Source organism: Gobius niger (genome assembly GCF_951799975.1).
Source record: "Gobius niger genome assembly, chromosome: 10".
Taxonomy (NCBI): Eukaryota; Metazoa; Chordata; class Actinopteri; order Gobiiformes; family Gobiidae; genus Gobius; species Gobius niger.
In genome coordinates this window covers 13,747,854-13,765,593 of record NC_136861.1, presented here as the reverse complement: position 1 = coordinate 13,765,593, position 17,740 = coordinate 13,747,854, and the positions used below count along the sequence as shown (strand labels likewise).

Here is a 17,740-nt window from a genome sequence, read left to right as displayed (position 1 = left end):
TCACTTCTACTGAACAATCTGCTGTGAATAAACATCCATATGGACCTGATTTAGACTTTACTTTATTTGTATGTGATAAATATGTTTATATTTTGCCAAAAAATGTCAAACAATTGTGAAAAATTGTGCTTCCCATAAGATTATATTTTCCTCTTCGGCGAGGCCACGCCCCCTTCTATGACGAGATGCCGTCTGTAATGTACCTATCACAACCCAGTACTGATGACAACCTGGACAACCTTCGCTAAATTGGACCGATGCCAATGCAAAAAAACTAAATAAAAAATTATACAGTATATAATTTGCTGACTGTAAAGTATTGGAAGTGATTGGAAACATTTATAAATAGAATTGCAAATACAGGTTTGTGTTGTGACTCAGTTCTGCATCTAATTCTGTGGAAAAAAATAGACTATTAAACCAAACTTCAGTCAGTATAAAACTAATTTACAGTTATGTTTTGTTTAAGTATATGCATTGAGAGAACACTTAAAAATATATCTTTAAAAGAGACTTTCATATAATGTCTTAATAATATAATATTGAAGCCAATTGGTCAGCTTTGTTAGCTCTTGAGTGAAACTGACACAAAATCACTTGCAATTCCAGGCTGGAGCCACAAGATGTCAGTGCAGACACATGTATTCAAAGGTCGCAAAGTCTTGTTTCACTGCAGGGGAAAACATACAGCCATGGACTCACTGTTGAAGAGGTGTTTAGTGTCTAAGCTGCAAATGCGTGCCAACATTTTAAACATAAAAAAAAGAAAAGAAGCATAAGCTGAGTGTTTCTTTGTGCCGTAGACGGTATTCGGGCTGCTATGATGGAACATGACCTTGAGCCCTCTCCGGTTCAGACTAAAACAATGGGGACATTTAGGGCCAAAGAAGCCTACTGTGTTCAGTGCGTCACTCCACACCTCCCCATAAAGAGGACAAACATGTCTTCCTTACATGCCCAGAGGTGACTTTTCACGTTCAATTTCACTGACAGAAGTACACCTATTATTTCACTCGGACAAATTCCTTTACATTTTATATTTATTTATTTTTTGAAAACCATTTCCACACCCCTGTCCCGTTCAAACCCAGTATAAACTCCGCACTTCAGTCAGTGCCCCTGCTGTGCTCCTCTGTGGTTCCCTTCGTGTTGTTTTTGGAAATGCTCTTGTCCTCTTCGTCTTCCTCGTCTTCCTCCGTCGCGAATGTTATCTGTTTGGTCTTGGGTCTCTCCGGCTGCTCCGGGGCCGCTGTGTCTTGGTGATCTGTGCAGACAAAACATTGTGTCAACGAAGGGCACATCAAGGGCACATCTCACAAGCAATTCACTCCGCTTTAAATTATGTTTTTTAGTAATGTATGTATTGTATCTGTTAATAATATACTTTTTTGTCCCCATACAGATTTTTTTTTCTTTCTAAACAGCCTATAGATACAGATGGCATCTCGGACTCGCCCATATATGGTCATGCTTGAAAACAGTTAAGGGGAAAACAATTTGGAGAAAAATCAAAACTTTCTCTAATTATTCAAAAACGACTTTAAAAAATGCTGAATTATGAACATATTTTCTAAAAAATAAAGATGCAAAGACATGGTGAGGAGCAAAATGGTTCAAAAGCCCATAAATAACGGACTAATATCGGGCTAATGCTAACGTTAGCTAGCACTAGCTACGACTGCCTTTTTTTCACTTCTACTGAACAATCTGCTGTGAGAAAATCTCCATATGGGCCCGATTTACACCTGACTTTTTTTATGTGTGGTAAATGAGTTCATATGCCACCGGAATATGGCTTAAAAGAGTGAAAAATTGTGTTTCTCTAAAGACTCTATTTTCCCCCTCGGCGAGGCCACGCCCCCTTCTATGACGATATGCCGTCTGTATCTATAATATTCAAATTATTTTTTTACATACCTCATATCAAGGGAACATCTACAGTACTGTTTTAAGAAAATGTTCCAATTTTACAATTACATTTGCAGTGCTGACATTTGTTATATTATGATAACAAAACACAACATAAAAAAATCAATCCTGGTTAGTATAAAGATAAAAGGACAGATTTTTTGTTTTGTTTGTTTCAAACAATGAAAGAGGAAGCCACTACATAAAAATATTACTTGTGTCATTGCCCAAACTCATTCGTTACATATATGTAGCATCTCAATTCTTCACAGGGACGGGTTTATAGCTACATTTCCATCTTGCAGGGTCACTTTTCAGGGTCACTTTCACAGCAGTGCCAGAAAACTAGCCTGCAAGGACGTGAAATTACTTTATAATTAGAGTGTCATACTAAAAAAAAAAAAAGAAAAAAAAAGTGTATAGTGCCTTTAAGTGGCCAGTTATATTTGAAAAAGCAATACATGAACAGATTCAATAAAGAAAACGGTTATTGCTGCACATGTTGGCTTTGCACCTGTGTTGTAATTTGATTTGTAATAGCTCAAATGAACGCAGATGCGCTTCTATGAAGAGAGAGGCCAGTCTGGAGCGTTCGGCGCGCTGTGGTGGGCATTTTGTCTTTTTAGATGAACGAGACAATGGGATTTATGCCACGCGCGCCTGTCATCTGGCCTGACAGAGCAGTAATTCTCAATGAAATGCCACCATTCCCCAGTGATTGAGTAGAGACTAAACAAATCCTCATTTTCAGATTAAAGCAAAAGATAATAGTGGCACGTGTTGTGAGTTTTGGAGTCAGAATTGCACAGATGTTCAATTGGAAATTTGGGAATAAAAATATATAACCATGGATTTTGTCTGTCTGGTCTATCACAAAGCATCACATGAATAACAGGCTCAAAAAGACTAAAAGGAAGAGGCTTAACAAGCAAGGTTACTCTAATTGTAAATGACTAGACAGAGGCACAGAACAAAACAGATTTGAAACAAAATGATCCACAAATGTGCAGAAATATCGCGTATTCTTATCCTTATTTGAAGGCTAATCTCTTTTTTGCAGATGTTTAGTGAATTTCATATTATTGACAGTGCACTGATTGTACAACAAGTGTCAAGTGCATTTCTTGTACACTCTTGTTTTTGTTTTTGTTAATCTTATCTTTTATTTCCCTCCTATGATCGATCTTCATACACAAACAAGTGTCTGTGTGTTTGCTGGGAAATCTGGCATTTGTCTGGAAGCATCGGCTGTGCAACCAAAACCTCGGTCTGGGGTTAATGCTGCCTTCAGGTGCACTGGTAAAGATGATCCTTTGCAGTTGTGAATTGGAAATTACGAGGGCGTTCTGTTAAAGTGCTTGTGTGATTGTAGCAAAGTGGAACATTAAAGCAGAGCTAAGTAACTCATGCCCCTAGAGGCCATAAGCGCCACTGCAGGTGTCGTAGCATGTAGCGTTTTTTTACTCATTAATTGTCCGTGAGAGTAAATACTACACTGACAGAATAGACTAAGGGAGAGAGGGATATTCTACATCCCATTACACAATGGAGATTTTTTTTTTCCACTCAAACTTGGCTGTAAATACTGTTTAAGTGGGGCGCTAGCTCACAGTTAGCTTTGCCTGTTAGCTTCTTCTTCGTGATTCCATTAGTATGTATTGGTGACTCCGACCCTGTGAAGGAAAGCTGCAATTGTGGTTTTCTGGCCAGAGACACCAGGGTGAGATGAACACTTATAATACCCCCAGAGGGAATAAGAAAAGGATTTATTAAGGTAAAAAAGTTACTTAGTTCTTCTTTAAAGGAACAGGCCAACGTTTTTTCACACTGAAGCTAGGCTATAGGCTCAAGTCAGGGGTCCCTTGAAGATTTAACTGCTGTGCATGTTTCAGGTTAATGGGTTAAAATCAGCCACTATCGGGATTACAACACTGAATAATTTTTTTCACTCCAACTTAGCTGTAAATACTGTTTAAGTGGCGCTAGCCAACAGTTAGCGTTGCCCGTTAAACTTTTAGCTTCTTCTTTGTGATTCCATTAGAGTGTATTGGTGACTCCGACCCAGAGGCAGGGAAGTTGCAGGGGTGGTTTTCTGGGCAGAAACACCAGGGGGAGATGAAAGACCCCCCCCCAATCATCCCATTAACACTTGTATTACCTCTAGAGGAACTATGAAAAGGATTGATTAAACAAGTTACTTAGTTCTGCTTTAAAAACACACAAGAATACACTGACCTACTGCTACAGCATCCGCTTTGATCTGTTAAACAAATCAATTTTGGCATTAAAATTGCGTAGCTAAATGGTGTAGGCCTTATAACAATCATAGGCATATTATCGCTGCTCTCTGCCGTGTTGAAAGGTCAAAGGTTATTTCCTCTCGGGAACTCGGGCATCAAAATAATTTCCCAGTTTCCCAGTGAAAATAGGAGAACATGGCTCTCATTTGCAATTTTCTACTCGACAAGTGGTATTTATCATAATTACGAGAGAGCATGAAGGCAGCATTAGTCCCGCTCTTCCCACGGGGGTAACGGCACCTGGGAACATACTGTAAATACACACCCCATCGGATCAGTGGTGGTCAAAGTACTTGATTTTGTTATTTAAGAAAAAGTACAAATAGTGGTGAAAAGTAAAACTTGCCCAGTCAAATTATAGGGCTCTTCTAGCATCCAGTTAACTTCAGAGCATGGCAGAGCAACGCTGTCTTAATACCGCCATTGTTTTCACCGGCGCACGGTGAAAACAATGGCGGTATTAAGACAGCGTTTTTGCCTGTGAATGACAGATTGTGTACGATAAATTGAGTTTTTCTTAGTAAATAATGCCTAAAAGCTGTTGTGCGGTTGGATGTTCCATTTTGTCCGAACTGCAGCTTCAATCTTGTAAACTGAATAAGCTCATGATTGCAATCGACGTCTGCAGATCTAAACAAATTGTGTGGATTATGTTTTGAAGTTTAACGTAACGACACATCAGGCTCCAAACACTACGATTTATTTTGCTTCAAACATAAAATAAATAGTTAATCAAATGTCTAATGTCATGACACACTAAATATTGCTCTAGCTAACCCTAAAGCCGAATAAATTAGAAAGAACGTGGCTTCGAGCTTCTAAAACATTTTCTAGTCAGTATTATGTTTCATTTAGATCAGGGGTGTCCAAACTTTTTTTCACTGAGGGCCACATACAGTAAATTAGGTCAGATATAACTTGTAACTATAACTGTTGTGGGAGAGAGCGCCCCCCCTATAATTGGCTATTATGCTGCTATGAAAATAATATTTTCTGGTTAATATACACAGGGTACAGCTTTTTTTTTTTTTTTTAGTACAAACTAATGTATTAGTGGGAAACCCTGATGCTTTTTGATTAAACATACGTAAAGTAAAAAAAAAAAAACAATTATCACAGCTTTCTATTAATGGATTTTCATTTATGTCATATATATTCAACTAAAGCAAAAAAAAAAATAGATATATTTAAAAAAAAAAATCAATTATAATTTTAGAATTTGCCGCGGGCCATTTAAAAGTGGGCTGCGGGACACAGTTGGCCCGCGGGCCGTAGTTTGACCACCCTATGATTTAGATCAGGATTATTTCCTGATATGTGAACATAAATGTGTGAAATTCAGCACAAAGTTAAGATGGATTAGTGAAGCGTACTAGGCGACCTCTTGGCAGTTTGTACAAACATTAATTGAGTCCAATCAAGTCCAATTTCTGTTTCTATCAGACTTTTGCCTCAATATGCAGGTCATCGTGGTAATCAAATGACATTTCATCACAATCCGACAATTATCTACAATCCATCTTCAGCTCGTTTGAAGCTATAGAGAGGAGGAGAGGCTAAACGCTAACGCCGTCTGTGTAGTGTTTACGTAACTGAGGACACGCGTGAAGACCAGACGGGTACAAATGAACTCGTCTAAGCTAAGGTAAGAACATATCTCAGTATGTAAAAACGGTGGCCTGTTCCTTTAAAAGTAAAAATCAGTTATAAAACGTGTTGTGAATAATTACTGCGGCTTCAAAAACATGACTATGCCCAAGTTAACCCCCTGTACGGCAACAAGAGAGATAAAAAATGAAATTATGTCCCTTGAAGATTGCTTTGATTATCAGTTCAATGTTACCTCAATCTCTTTTAGTGCAAACCTTCGCTTTTACTCTGCAATGTTTTTTAAAAGTGAACAGACGTCGAGAGGACACTTGAGCCGTCAAAATCGATCACTCAAAAGGCCTGCTGAACAAATCCGCAACTTCTGCCACATTTCCGACATGTCCATCATCTTATTTGAGGAGGACGTGTGCTTCCCTTTTGTCCCGCCTGACATAACTAAAATAAATGGATACAATCTCACTGTGTTTATTCAGCTAATCCCATACCCGACTATTGCAGTGGTTTTCTGAAAGTTATAATGTAATTTTTAAAGAAGATGATTAGATAATGAGGAATGCTTTTTTTATTAGCAAAACAAAATGTAATTTAATATCGAAAGAGTAATGATATCACATCTGATAGCTTATACAAGGCTTGGATGAATCATAATGAAGGAAACTTTTTTCAAGCAAGGCAAGGCATGGTTATTTATACCGCGCATTTCATACACAAGGCAACTCAAAGCAAAACAAAGGGAAAGGGAAAGCAAAACAGGGGCAATATGGATTAAATCTCTCACTCTTTTTACACAACTTGGATGAGCACGATTAAAAGCACTATTAAAAAGCAAGTGCGCAAAAATACAATGGTGCATTCAAAATAAACCTAAAATTGTCCCAAAACTACACATTTTACTGCAAAATAATGTTCAGTTCCCCCTTTTTTCAATCTGAAACAGTTTTAAGTTCCCCCTGCTCGGTCCTCTTATCCCTGGTTGGGAAACACCGATGTAAGCGACAGTGACACAAATATATTAGAATATTATTTTGTTTATATAACGTTATGCAGCCTTCTGATTCACATTTTTTTGATTGAGAGCTGCTTAGTCATTAAAACCATTCGTCATTACCAATCATCATTAAACACGGACATGTGGCTCAGTGGTCAGCCATAGCACATGTGCAGCACAAGTCAACGGTGCACATACTGTAACCGGGAGCTTTTGTATTCTGTCGGTATAATGCAAAGATAAGGAATATCAGCAGAAAACCAACGGATTAAATAACTCAAGGCTCTGGACCATCTGTTTGCTCTTCTTTCACTTGAGGCTGTTTCTCTTTTTGAAAGTGTGTCGTCTTTCTTTGTCGTGTTTTACGAGTAACACCAACAGACTGTGCCTTTTCTAATGTGTTTTAAGTTAATATATATATATATGAATACACTTTATAATGTCACTATAATGTCTCTGTATACCTTTATACTGTTGAAATAATGCTTTGACTTTAAAAATGTCTACTTAGTGTAACAAAAGCTATTATTTATTACTGTTATGTACTGCTTGTTAGGGCTGATTATTGAAATAAATGACAACTATTTTAGTAATCAACTCATCATTTTCTGGTAAACACAGACCCAATTAGAGCAAAAATGACAAGAAAATGTTGTAGTTTTTTTTTAATGAAAAATTACTTTGTGTTTAAAATTAGGGCATGTAGTGTTTTGTACACAGACAGATATTTCCGATACCGACAGATCATAAGAACTACAGAATTTGCAGTATTAGACTTAGAGTCTTGCATAAACATAACACTTTGGGCCCGATCTTGTGCATCAAAACGGAGACGATAGCGTGACATTTTGCGCTCAGTCGGAGCGCACTTTGTGATCTTGCCACTCCAGACTTAGCGCATTTACGTGGGTGGAGACGCACACATTTTCCTCCAACCAGATAGAGTCCGCGTCCAGGAGCGTGGTTGTGTGGGAGTGGGGGGTGAACATGTGCTTTTGTTTTGCTTCGCGTTCACGCCGAGCGCGGCCGATCCGCGCCACAGCGGACACTGTAGCTCTTTTTCTCTCGAGACGTGAACATCGTTTAGCTCACGATGGGGTAAATAAAGTTTTTAGTTTGACCTGTGAGAGCCTAGGGCTTAAGAAAGAACGCAAGACAGCGCAATGTAAACGAGGAAGTGAATGTCAGCCGTGTTTCCATCAGTGCAGTCACCTCCTCTTGTGACGCCCCCTCACAGGTGGCGGAGGCGAATGGCACATATAGCGCCGCCACTCGGAAAATAATTCGCCAAGAGCCTGCACCGCCCCGTGCGCCGCCACAAGATCTGGCCCTTTAGGTTTACTCCATCGACATGTCCTAAAGCGGCGTCACTTTGCTTTAATTGTATTTTTGAAAAAAACACTATTTTCATGAACCTTACAAAGCCAAGCCATTAATCGATTAATCGTAATAATAATAATTATCGTTAGTTCCAGCCCTACTGTTTATTCATTTGTGATCCTCATTTGGGCAATTATTAGACAACTTTAATATTATTATTTACTGCAGGGAAAATATACAGTAGGCTATATTATATGAAAATGGTAAATGGTCTCAATTAATATAGCGCTTTTCCACTTATTGCTGGGTGGCAGGTTCTAGAATGTGATGATATCATCGGACCCAACGGGGGGCTGGAACCAGTTTTTCCAATTAACAACATTACTACTACAAGTCGCAGCTAAAAAGAAAATATATTATTAAAAAATATGTCATTAACATCAGGTCACTGGGTCCATGATCTCTTTGTACAAGACCACAAGAATTTCCTCAAAAACAAAATAATTTTTCCTCTATATAATAGTAGAGAATGCTGTGATGTCACCTGCGACCAGTGATGTACCTGAACGCGTTCATTGAACGAAAGTTCATGAACGCGTTCATATTTTGGGCGAACGTGAACTGAACGCACTGGATTACTGCCTGATGAACGAAACCATGAACGCGTTCATTCTGGTGTCTGTGAACGGCATTTCCCGTTCTTTTTACGTTCGTTCATTATGGTGCCAGATTTCTTATATCTGTGGTTTAAGACCGCGGATCAGTGAATATAATTATAAAACCCCGCAGCGCCGTCAGAGTTCACCAGCGGGTCTAAACTCCGGCGGATCCACGGTGTAGCTCGCGCTAGCTCCGCTCCGCCCCCACAGCCCGACTGTGTCCAGTTCTGTGGCGCTGACCTCTGCTGTTTCTGGCTCTGGCACAGGCCCTGGCACACCGGTAACCAGCGGGTCCGCACGGTGCCCGCAGCAGCCACAGTTTGAGGTTACGAAGCCAGTTTCCCTTGTGTAACGTCTGTCGCTCTAAACTCCTCTCTGCTCCGCGGTGCCACTCATTTGCATAAAGTCACAATGCGGAGTTTTTTAAACTACAAATTAGCTAAAACATTTTTTTTTTCACATGATAAATTAACAAATTAACACAAATGCAATTGAATATCTGTAGCTTCATTTTCCACTAAGAATTTAAAAATTAAACTTAAAAAAAATAAAAACCAAACAAAATATGATTAGCAAAGATTTCCAAAATCCACTCTGAAAACCGTGACAGGCTGACATGAAATAGCTTTAACACTAAGTGAGGAGGCCATGATATTTTTGACTCATGGCTAAAGTCAACTTTCTCCAGCTCTCCCAAGGTTGGCAAAAATGCATCTCAAAATACTTCAGATTGTTGCTTTGAGATATGGATTTTAAAATATTTCCCTGAGAGAGGAAATATACTTCTCACCTTTTTCATGCCTGAATAATAGCTTGCAGCAAAAAAAAAAAAAAAGAAAAAAAAAGAACTATGAACTAGTTCATTTTTGGAACCATGAACGAACTATTAAGCATGAACAATTATGAACTATGAACGAACTACTTCATTTTGAAATTTGTGAACTGAACTTTGAACTAGTTCATGTAGGAAATGAACTTTCCCAACACTGCCTGCGACCCAGCAATACAGCAAGGAACCACTCACCCATTCACTCTCATATACCAGTGTATGCAGACACTGGAGGCAAGGTGGGTGAAATGTCTTGCCCAAGGACACAACAACAGTGGGCACCTGCATGATTTGAACCCCCGACTTTCCAGTCATGAAACAACCCGTTCTACCACCTGCTGCCCCAGTCAATTTGTTTGGGACAGTGCATGTTAATAAGCAAACTCAGGACTAGTGCATGTAAACACGCCACGCCAGATTGTAGCTAGACCCACAAATGTTCTCTCATTCAATTCTGCCCCCAAAGGTGACCCTCTTGTGCATGTTTTTAGTGATGGGGGAAACTGGAACAGAAAGTGCAGTCACCTAATTAGAACCATTAAAGGAGTACACATTCATATAGTAACAGAACTTAAATAAATAATAACAAAAAAGAAAATACCAAAAATAAATAAGTGAATACAAATTGCTCATGTTCCCCCCGTTTGGGAGTCGGAACACTGTGGACCTCACCGTCTTTGCCCAGCCAGTCCTGCTCGTCCTCGTCCCCCTCACAGGGCTCCTCTAAAGCAGGGTACACGCCCAGGTTCTGCATGTGAGCCTCTGCCATCTTCTGCACGGCTACAGGAGCACACGAGAGGAGAGACACAGCACAGACAACACACAGGGAGGTCAGGAGAGGTTTGAACTGGGTTTACTACATACAGTAGGTTTCAATGAGAGGTTGACACACAGACGACACACAGACCCATATATGCACAAGAGTATCTACATCTAAAGGGAATATGCACAGAATCCAGGACAGAGCACTTTGGACTGTTGGCACAGTGAGTCATCAGCAATTCTAGTCTGGATTATTGGGTTTTAAAATGAGTCCACTGCTGAGTTTTGGAGTTTGGCTTTACCCAAATCTAAAAGCTTTTGTCAAAATAGCAACAAAAATGACACAAAAGAGCAAAAAAAATGTGACGAATATGTGGCAAAAAAGTGACAACAATGCGGGGAAATTGATCTGTTTAGATGACTTTTGTAGGTCTTAGCTGGTTGCATCAAAGCCTTTACATTGGAGACATTGGGGTTTTATCCTCAATTTAGAAAAAAATTAATCTGTATACTTAAAGGGACAACAGACACCTACACCAAGCAGGACCACAATTCACAACATGCAATGACAGACACAGACATGCGAGAAGCACAGGCAAAGTAGCAACAACTGTGTAGAGTGCACACCTTAGCGTTTTTTTAACCTGCATTTCACCGGGAAAACCATTAAAAAGCATAATAATGGAAAATAATCTAGCAATGGCTGAAGGCATCTATGACCCCTTTAACTACAGAGTAACAATAGTTATGGATTGAAAGTAAAGCTTCAAGTATAATAAGGAGGTCAGTATTAGCAATATTAGCAATCCCAATAACCTAAGTCCATGGTCTGAGAGGAGTTTGTATCATCTCGATCTATCCCTAAAACTCTCTCCTTTATGTTATTCCGCTTTAGTTTTGATGACTTGTGCTCATGTCACACTCCAGTTCTGCCTTGTCCCAGATGTGAAGCAGATCACATGACCTTCATCGGGCTTTCGCACTCTCTGGACTCTGGGTATTTGTGTCCTCAAAATGCAACACAGTCAGCTTCTGCCTGCCTGATTATAGTATGGCTACAGCAGAGTAAGTACATAAACCAGTTTAACCTTGGCTTGACAATTGTTAATACAATCAATTACCATTTAGTAATCGATAACTGGTGCATTTTTAAGGTTAAAGAGTAGTTGTTTTTTTCATAAGACTTTCATTAAGTCATTCAGTATGGAGTCCAATGCTAGAAATCACCCTTAGACCTTGCAAAGGGTGAAAGCGCACATGTAACAGACAGGAGCTGCACTGGTCATTGTGTTTCCATTGTGTGTGTCTCGATGCTTTGGGCTGTAATCCTGGATCATCCTGAGCTTCCTAGACTCACTGTCTCACAGCTGTTCTATGACCTAATCTCCTCTACATCATTTAAAACAGGACCTGCTGCTTTGAGATCCCATTGACTCAAAAATCAATGCAAACGTACTGTAAGTAAAATGCATAATTATACACAAACAGGCTATTTCTTCGAGCAAAATAATTATAAGAGAGCTGGAATCAAGAGCTTTCTCTAAACACATCAGAATGTGTCCTTAAAGTCCTAATAATGACTCTCTACCATTAGTGATATGCACGGTTTGTCAGTGTAAAGCATGGAAAGTAAGACAGCAGAATCGCAAGGTAGAACATACTGTGCAGAAGGAAACAACACAACATTCAGCAGTTTCTCCATGAAGCCTGTATACAGTCAACTGACCTTTGAGTGACGGAGGCTGGTACACGCTCTGATTAATGCGTTTTGGTTTGAGGACGCCGTTTTCTCCCACCACCCACTGGAAAAACAGAGGAAAAAACAGACAATATGCTTATTACGTAAATGTCAAGTTATTCTTATGTTGTATGATGCTTCTAAAACATTTACAAGAAGTAGATTCTGTGCAAAATAAGCACATCATGAGTTGGTAAAGGAATTGAAGCGCTTTGCTTCTGACCAAGCCTTTTTGGTTGTGATGATTTGGATCTTGTGTGGGGAATGCTATTTTGATTGAGCAACCAAAATAAACAAAATCCATCCATCCATCATCCATCCATCCATTCGTTAATCCGCCCATCCATCATCCATCCATTTGTTCATCCATCCATCCATTCGGTCGTCCATCAATCCGTTCGGTCGTCCATCAATCCGTTCGTTCGTCCATCAATCCGTTCGTTCGTCCATCAATCCGTTCGTTCGTCCATCAAGCCGTTCATTCGTCCATCAATCCGTTCGGTCGTCCATCAATCCGTTCGGTCGTCCATCAATCCGTTCATCCGTCCATCAATCCGTTCATCCGTCCATCAATCCGTTCATCCGTCCATCAATCCGTTCGTTCGTCCATCAATCCGTTCGTTAATCCGTCAATCCGTTCGTTCGTCCATCCATCCGTTCATTCGTCCATCCATCCGTTCATTCGTCCATCCATCCGTTCATTCGTCCATCCATCCGTTCATTCGTCCATCCATCCGTTCATTCGTCCATCCATCCTTTCATCCGTCCATCAATCCGTTCGGACGTCCATCAATCCGTTTGTTCGTCCATCAATCCGTTCGTTCGTCCATCAAGCCGTTCATTCGTCCATCAATCCGTTCGGTCGTCCATCAATCCGTTCGGTCGTCCATCAATCCGTTCGTTCGTCCATCAATCCGTTCGTTCGTCCATCCATCCGTTCATTCGTCCATCCATCCGTTCATTCGTCCATCAATCCGTTCGTTAATCCATCAATCCGTTCATTCGTCCATCAATCCGTTCATTCGTCCATCCATCTGTTCGTCCGTCCATAAATCCGTTCATTCGTCCATCAATCCGTTCGGTCGTCCATCAATCTGTTCTTTCGTCCATCAATCCGTTCGTTCGTCCATCAATCCGTTCGTTCGTCCATCAATCCGTTTGTTCGTCCATCAATCCGTCCGTTCGTCCATCAGTTAGTCCATCCGCTCGTCCATTTGTTCATCCATCCGTCCGTCCAATCATAAAATGACATTTTTTAACCACTTAACTGCCACCTTAGGGTTAGGGTTAAGATTAGGGTTAACAATTATTTTCATCCAAATCTCAGGCGTATTGTCTGGAGAGCTTACAGCCTACATGCCTACATGACACCTAATTAAAAAGCCAAGACCTTCTAGTTTCTAAAAAATATATGTGAGATCTGTGTGAGTGAAACACAACTTATGTTACACTTGCCGTTTTTAACCCTAATTGTATCCTGATTAGGGGGGGCGGCAGGTAACAGGTTAACATTAAAAAAATAAATAAAGTACTGCTTAATTATGGAATATAATAATGTTGATAATTATAAAATTAGACTGGCCTATAGAGCAATATAGATAAAGATATTTTTTATTCACAGAGAAATTGAACTTGGATTGCTCTCAAACATTAGGTGGAAAGAGTTAAGTGTCTAGACTCGAGGAACAGGATTAGTTTGTGATGGAGGTGGAAGCAAAGGGAGGGAGAGCCTGACAGCCTGGTGGATGAAGCTGTTAGTCAGTCAGCTGAACTGGATTAAACTATTTTTCTTGATTATAGGATTTCATATTCATTTCATATCACGAATAACTAAAAAGTTGATGAATTGCGCAGCCTTATTTTTTGTTCCATTCCTCTATGGCAGCTCCCACTTGTCCCAATGGAAGGGAATCAAACATGAAAACAATTCAAAACAATTTACTCTAAACTGCTATCGTCCAGTTTTGCAAACCTTTAGAGCTCACTGAGATCTGTTCCACTGGGCTATAATGTACAAAACATGACAGATACCAAACAAAAGCATTTGAAGCATGTCTCACCAATAAAAGAATAAAGCTTTGGTATCAAGTAAAGGGCTTTACTTTTAGCCGGGAGCAAGTTCCCGGGGAGAGAGGAAAAGGGTCTTATCTGCTGGGGATCTGTGCCGGTGCTGTACATGATGTTGTTGGAATGTGGAGAAAAACAGAGTAGTACAATGTGGCATGGTCAGAGTTCAAGCGAGTAAATCATGGTCAAAGGAGCGTTGTCTTTCTTTCCGCAAATGTGCATCATGTATATTTTAACACTACAGGAACATTTTAAAGGAAGAGAAGAATAGCAGAACAATTCAACAGAACAACAGCCAGTGGGAATGTGTATGACCAGTCTCTGCCATTAAATATTGTATGTTTCATGTTTTGAAAACAGGGCAGAAAGTCCTCTTTTATTGGCCAGTCTGCTTCCAGAATCCACTGGAGCGAATAATCTTAGAGGACAGTGAACAAGCAGCAGGAGGTTAATTTTTGTAAAGAGAGCGGGAGGTGGAACGATACAACAAAGGGTTTAATCAGTAATTGAGTCTGAAGTAAGAAATGTTGTTTGCTTCATTAGCTGTGCATTTGTTTGCCTTAAAACCGCCGTAAATCCAAGCAAACTTGAGCAACTTTGCAAACGGCTAACATTGTCATAGGTCGTAGAAGCACTAGTCGGGATTGACATTTGAAATGGACATACTGATGTTAGAGTTCCCTCTTTAAGAAGGAAAGGTCCATGCTATCAAGATTTACTTTTTTGCTAATGACATGCTAAAGAATGATGACACTAAAACATGTGAATAAAATATAACACTACATTAATTTTATTGTTTGTTTATTTATGACAAAATGTTACAACAGCTCCAAAAAGTTGTTTTTGCATGATAAACCTCCTTTCAAATCCTAACCTTTTCCCCATTTTGGCACAGAGGCTGAGTGTTTAGTGCAGGGTTCAAGTCTCGGACCGCATGGGCTTTTCTGTGTGGAGTTTGCATGTTCTCCCTGTGTCTGGATGGGTGATTCTGATCATTAGCCTGGCTCGACATCTGGAGATGGGTCCCCAGGCGTTGCATAAGGCTCCTTATGGGTTGCCCCAGTGGCAAAAGGTCAAATTTTGTAGTACAATTGAAAAATATTTATTTTACCCTAAAATCAAACATTTCTTAAGTTGTTTATAATTGAGAGCAGCATGGCTGCTATCAGTGTTGTTACTTAATGTCAAGGTCTGAGACAAAACGAGATTGAAAAGATTCATTTTGAGCAAAAACCTTGTAGAATCTCTGCTATTGCGCAAGAATAAAACGACCCATAATGATACCTTATTTCAGAAGCTTTACAAGCTGAGAAGCGTTGCTATTACAGGAGTTTAGGTGTGACAGTAATGAAGGTTTTGCACATCTATGTAAAATCTAACAATAAAGCATACTGACTTATGCCAAGCACAAATGGGGAATCAGAATAGTAGATAAAAGAAAAGAAAATGTTTTTACTTCACCTTTACCTGATGCGAGGCCGGGTCGTCGTCTGGAGAGGCGTGGTCGGCGACTCTGAACAGCGTGGCAGGTGTGGGCCTCCTGCGTCGGATCTGCGAAACACAGACGAGCACCAACTCAGAGGGCATCAATAAATGAGAACATTCTCTGCAGAGCGCTCATGCATTTTTAAACGCAGCAGCACAAAGCCTTATCAATCACCGAGAAAACTGACAGACAGAGGCAGGAGAAGGTCATTAACTGCAACAACAACAACAGGGTTTATGCCAAGAGTCAGAGCTGATCGCTGGAGGAAGCATAATCAAAAGCATAAGCTGGACAGAGTTGAGAGATGCTGTTCAAAGTGGGGCGGCACCATAAGTGTGTGCCACGGCAAAAACTATCAAGACTTTAAAAAATACAAACTCTGGACTAATACAACGGCTAGTATTGGACTAACTTGGGAAAATCCAAAGTGAACGCTTTAGTTTAAGTCAGAGATAATTTTTGGCTTCTGGATATTGCGTCACCTAATTTTGTGATAATAATCATTCTGTGATTTCATTCAAATGTTATAAATGCAGTGCCTTACTTTTTGTTTAAAATCGTTTTATTCACCTCTTAACCCCTTGCCTCAACTGAGCACATTTTCTCCAGTGTGGATTTACCCAAAAGCTAAATAGCAACAAAAACGTGAAGAAAATGAGGATGAAAATGCAACAAAAAAGCATCTAAATGAACCAATGAAAGTGTGACGGAAAAGCCACAAAATAGCAATAAAAAAGCAGCTAAAAAGTGACAAAAACGCAATAAAAAGAAGGGAAAAAAATGAGACGAAAAAGAACATGAAAAAAGTGACGACAACACGGCAACAACACAAGGAAAAAGATGAGTTTAAATCGGTTTTGCAGGTCTTAGCTTTCAAATGACGCCCTGGTCTATAGGCTGTAATCAAAATCACTTTGCAATTAATGAATCACTCTTATCTACTATAGGTGCCAGCACATCACCCCAGTTTCAGCCTCTCTTCACTGGCTTCCTGTGCGTTTTAGAATTGACTTTAAGATCTTACTTAATCTCTTTAAAAGATCAAAGCTACATTCTGAACTTTTACTGCGAGCCCTCGCGCAGCCTTAGATCCTCATGTAGGATCTGAGGCAGGTCTCTGTTGGCTGTTCCAAAGACGAATCTCCGGACGAAGGGCAATCGGGACTTTTCAGTCCGGGCCCCTCGGCTTTGGAATGAGCTGCCTGAAGAGATAAGGCTGGCACGATCAGTATCTAAATCCCTTCTTAAAATTCATTCAATTTTATTTGTTTTTTTTATTTATGTGATCTCATATGTTTTGCCCGGACTTGTCTGACTTGAAATGCTTTGTTTGCAACTGTTCAACACTTTGTCAACATCGTTTTTAAAAGTGCTCTATGGTAGGGTTGTCACGATAATTACTGTATCGACTTATTGTTCAATAAATAACAGATAAACAATATATTTTTGGGCTCGATATTTATCGTATGTACATTTATTAGCATTTCCCCCTATATTTTCTTTGTAAAACTTCAACCAAAGCAAATGAATTTATATTCTATTTTATGTTTATTGTATCTTGTGTGGTATTTTAGGATATGGTTATGCACTTATAGATCAAAGTTTTACTATCATTTTGAGCGTTGAGTATCCCGTATCGTTAGAATCAATAATATCGTTTATCGCGATACTTTCCTGCCTCAATATATCGAACTTCAAATTTGTTATCGTGACAGGCCTACTCTATGGTTAAACATGTATTATTATAGTAGTATATTCATGAGGATTTTAAATGTATTACACTATGGGTTGCTCTATCAATCACAATCGAATCCAAAACATAATTTGAAACATTGCAATTACAGCAAATCACAAAGACTGCAATTACTTTGGAAGCACAAGATGCAGTCTCCATGTTTTCTTCTTCTTATGTTGAAAACCATAATTAGGAACCCTTCGCACCCATCACATAGTCTCTTCAAGGTTATGCCTTCAGGGATTAGACTACGAAATCTATAGGTCAGTTCCAGTCGACTGAGGAACAGTTTCGTACACAGGGCCATCGGGAAGCTGAACTCCCTGCCCTCCCTCCC

General features: G+C 39.7%; 1 protein-coding gene across 3 annotated transcripts in view; it reads right to left on the bottom strand.

Annotated features, from left to right (window-relative positions):
* Nucleotides 1-1,032: 1,032 nt before the first annotated feature.
* ppp1r1b (protein phosphatase 1, regulatory (inhibitor) subunit 1B) overlaps nt 1,033-17,740 on the bottom strand; it is a 54,910-nt gene continuing 38,202 nt past the window's right edge. Inside the window, exons 2-5 of one of the 3 annotated variants that reach the window (XM_079564618.1) lie at nt 15,650-15,733; nt 12,104-12,179; nt 10,288-10,395; nt 1,033-1,264 (exon numbers count right to left, since the gene is read on the bottom strand). In XM_079564618.1, coding sequence (XP_079420744.1) covers nt 1,107-1,264; nt 10,288-10,395; nt 12,104-12,179; nt 15,650-15,733 — 426 coding nt within the window. In that variant the 3' untranslated portion in view covers nt 1,033-1,106. Of the gene's footprint in view, nt 1,265-10,287; nt 10,396-12,103; nt 12,180-15,643; nt 15,734-17,740 lie in introns of all 3 variants that reach the window. The other 2 variants (XM_079564617.1, XM_079564619.1) reach the window with 2 other exon arrangements.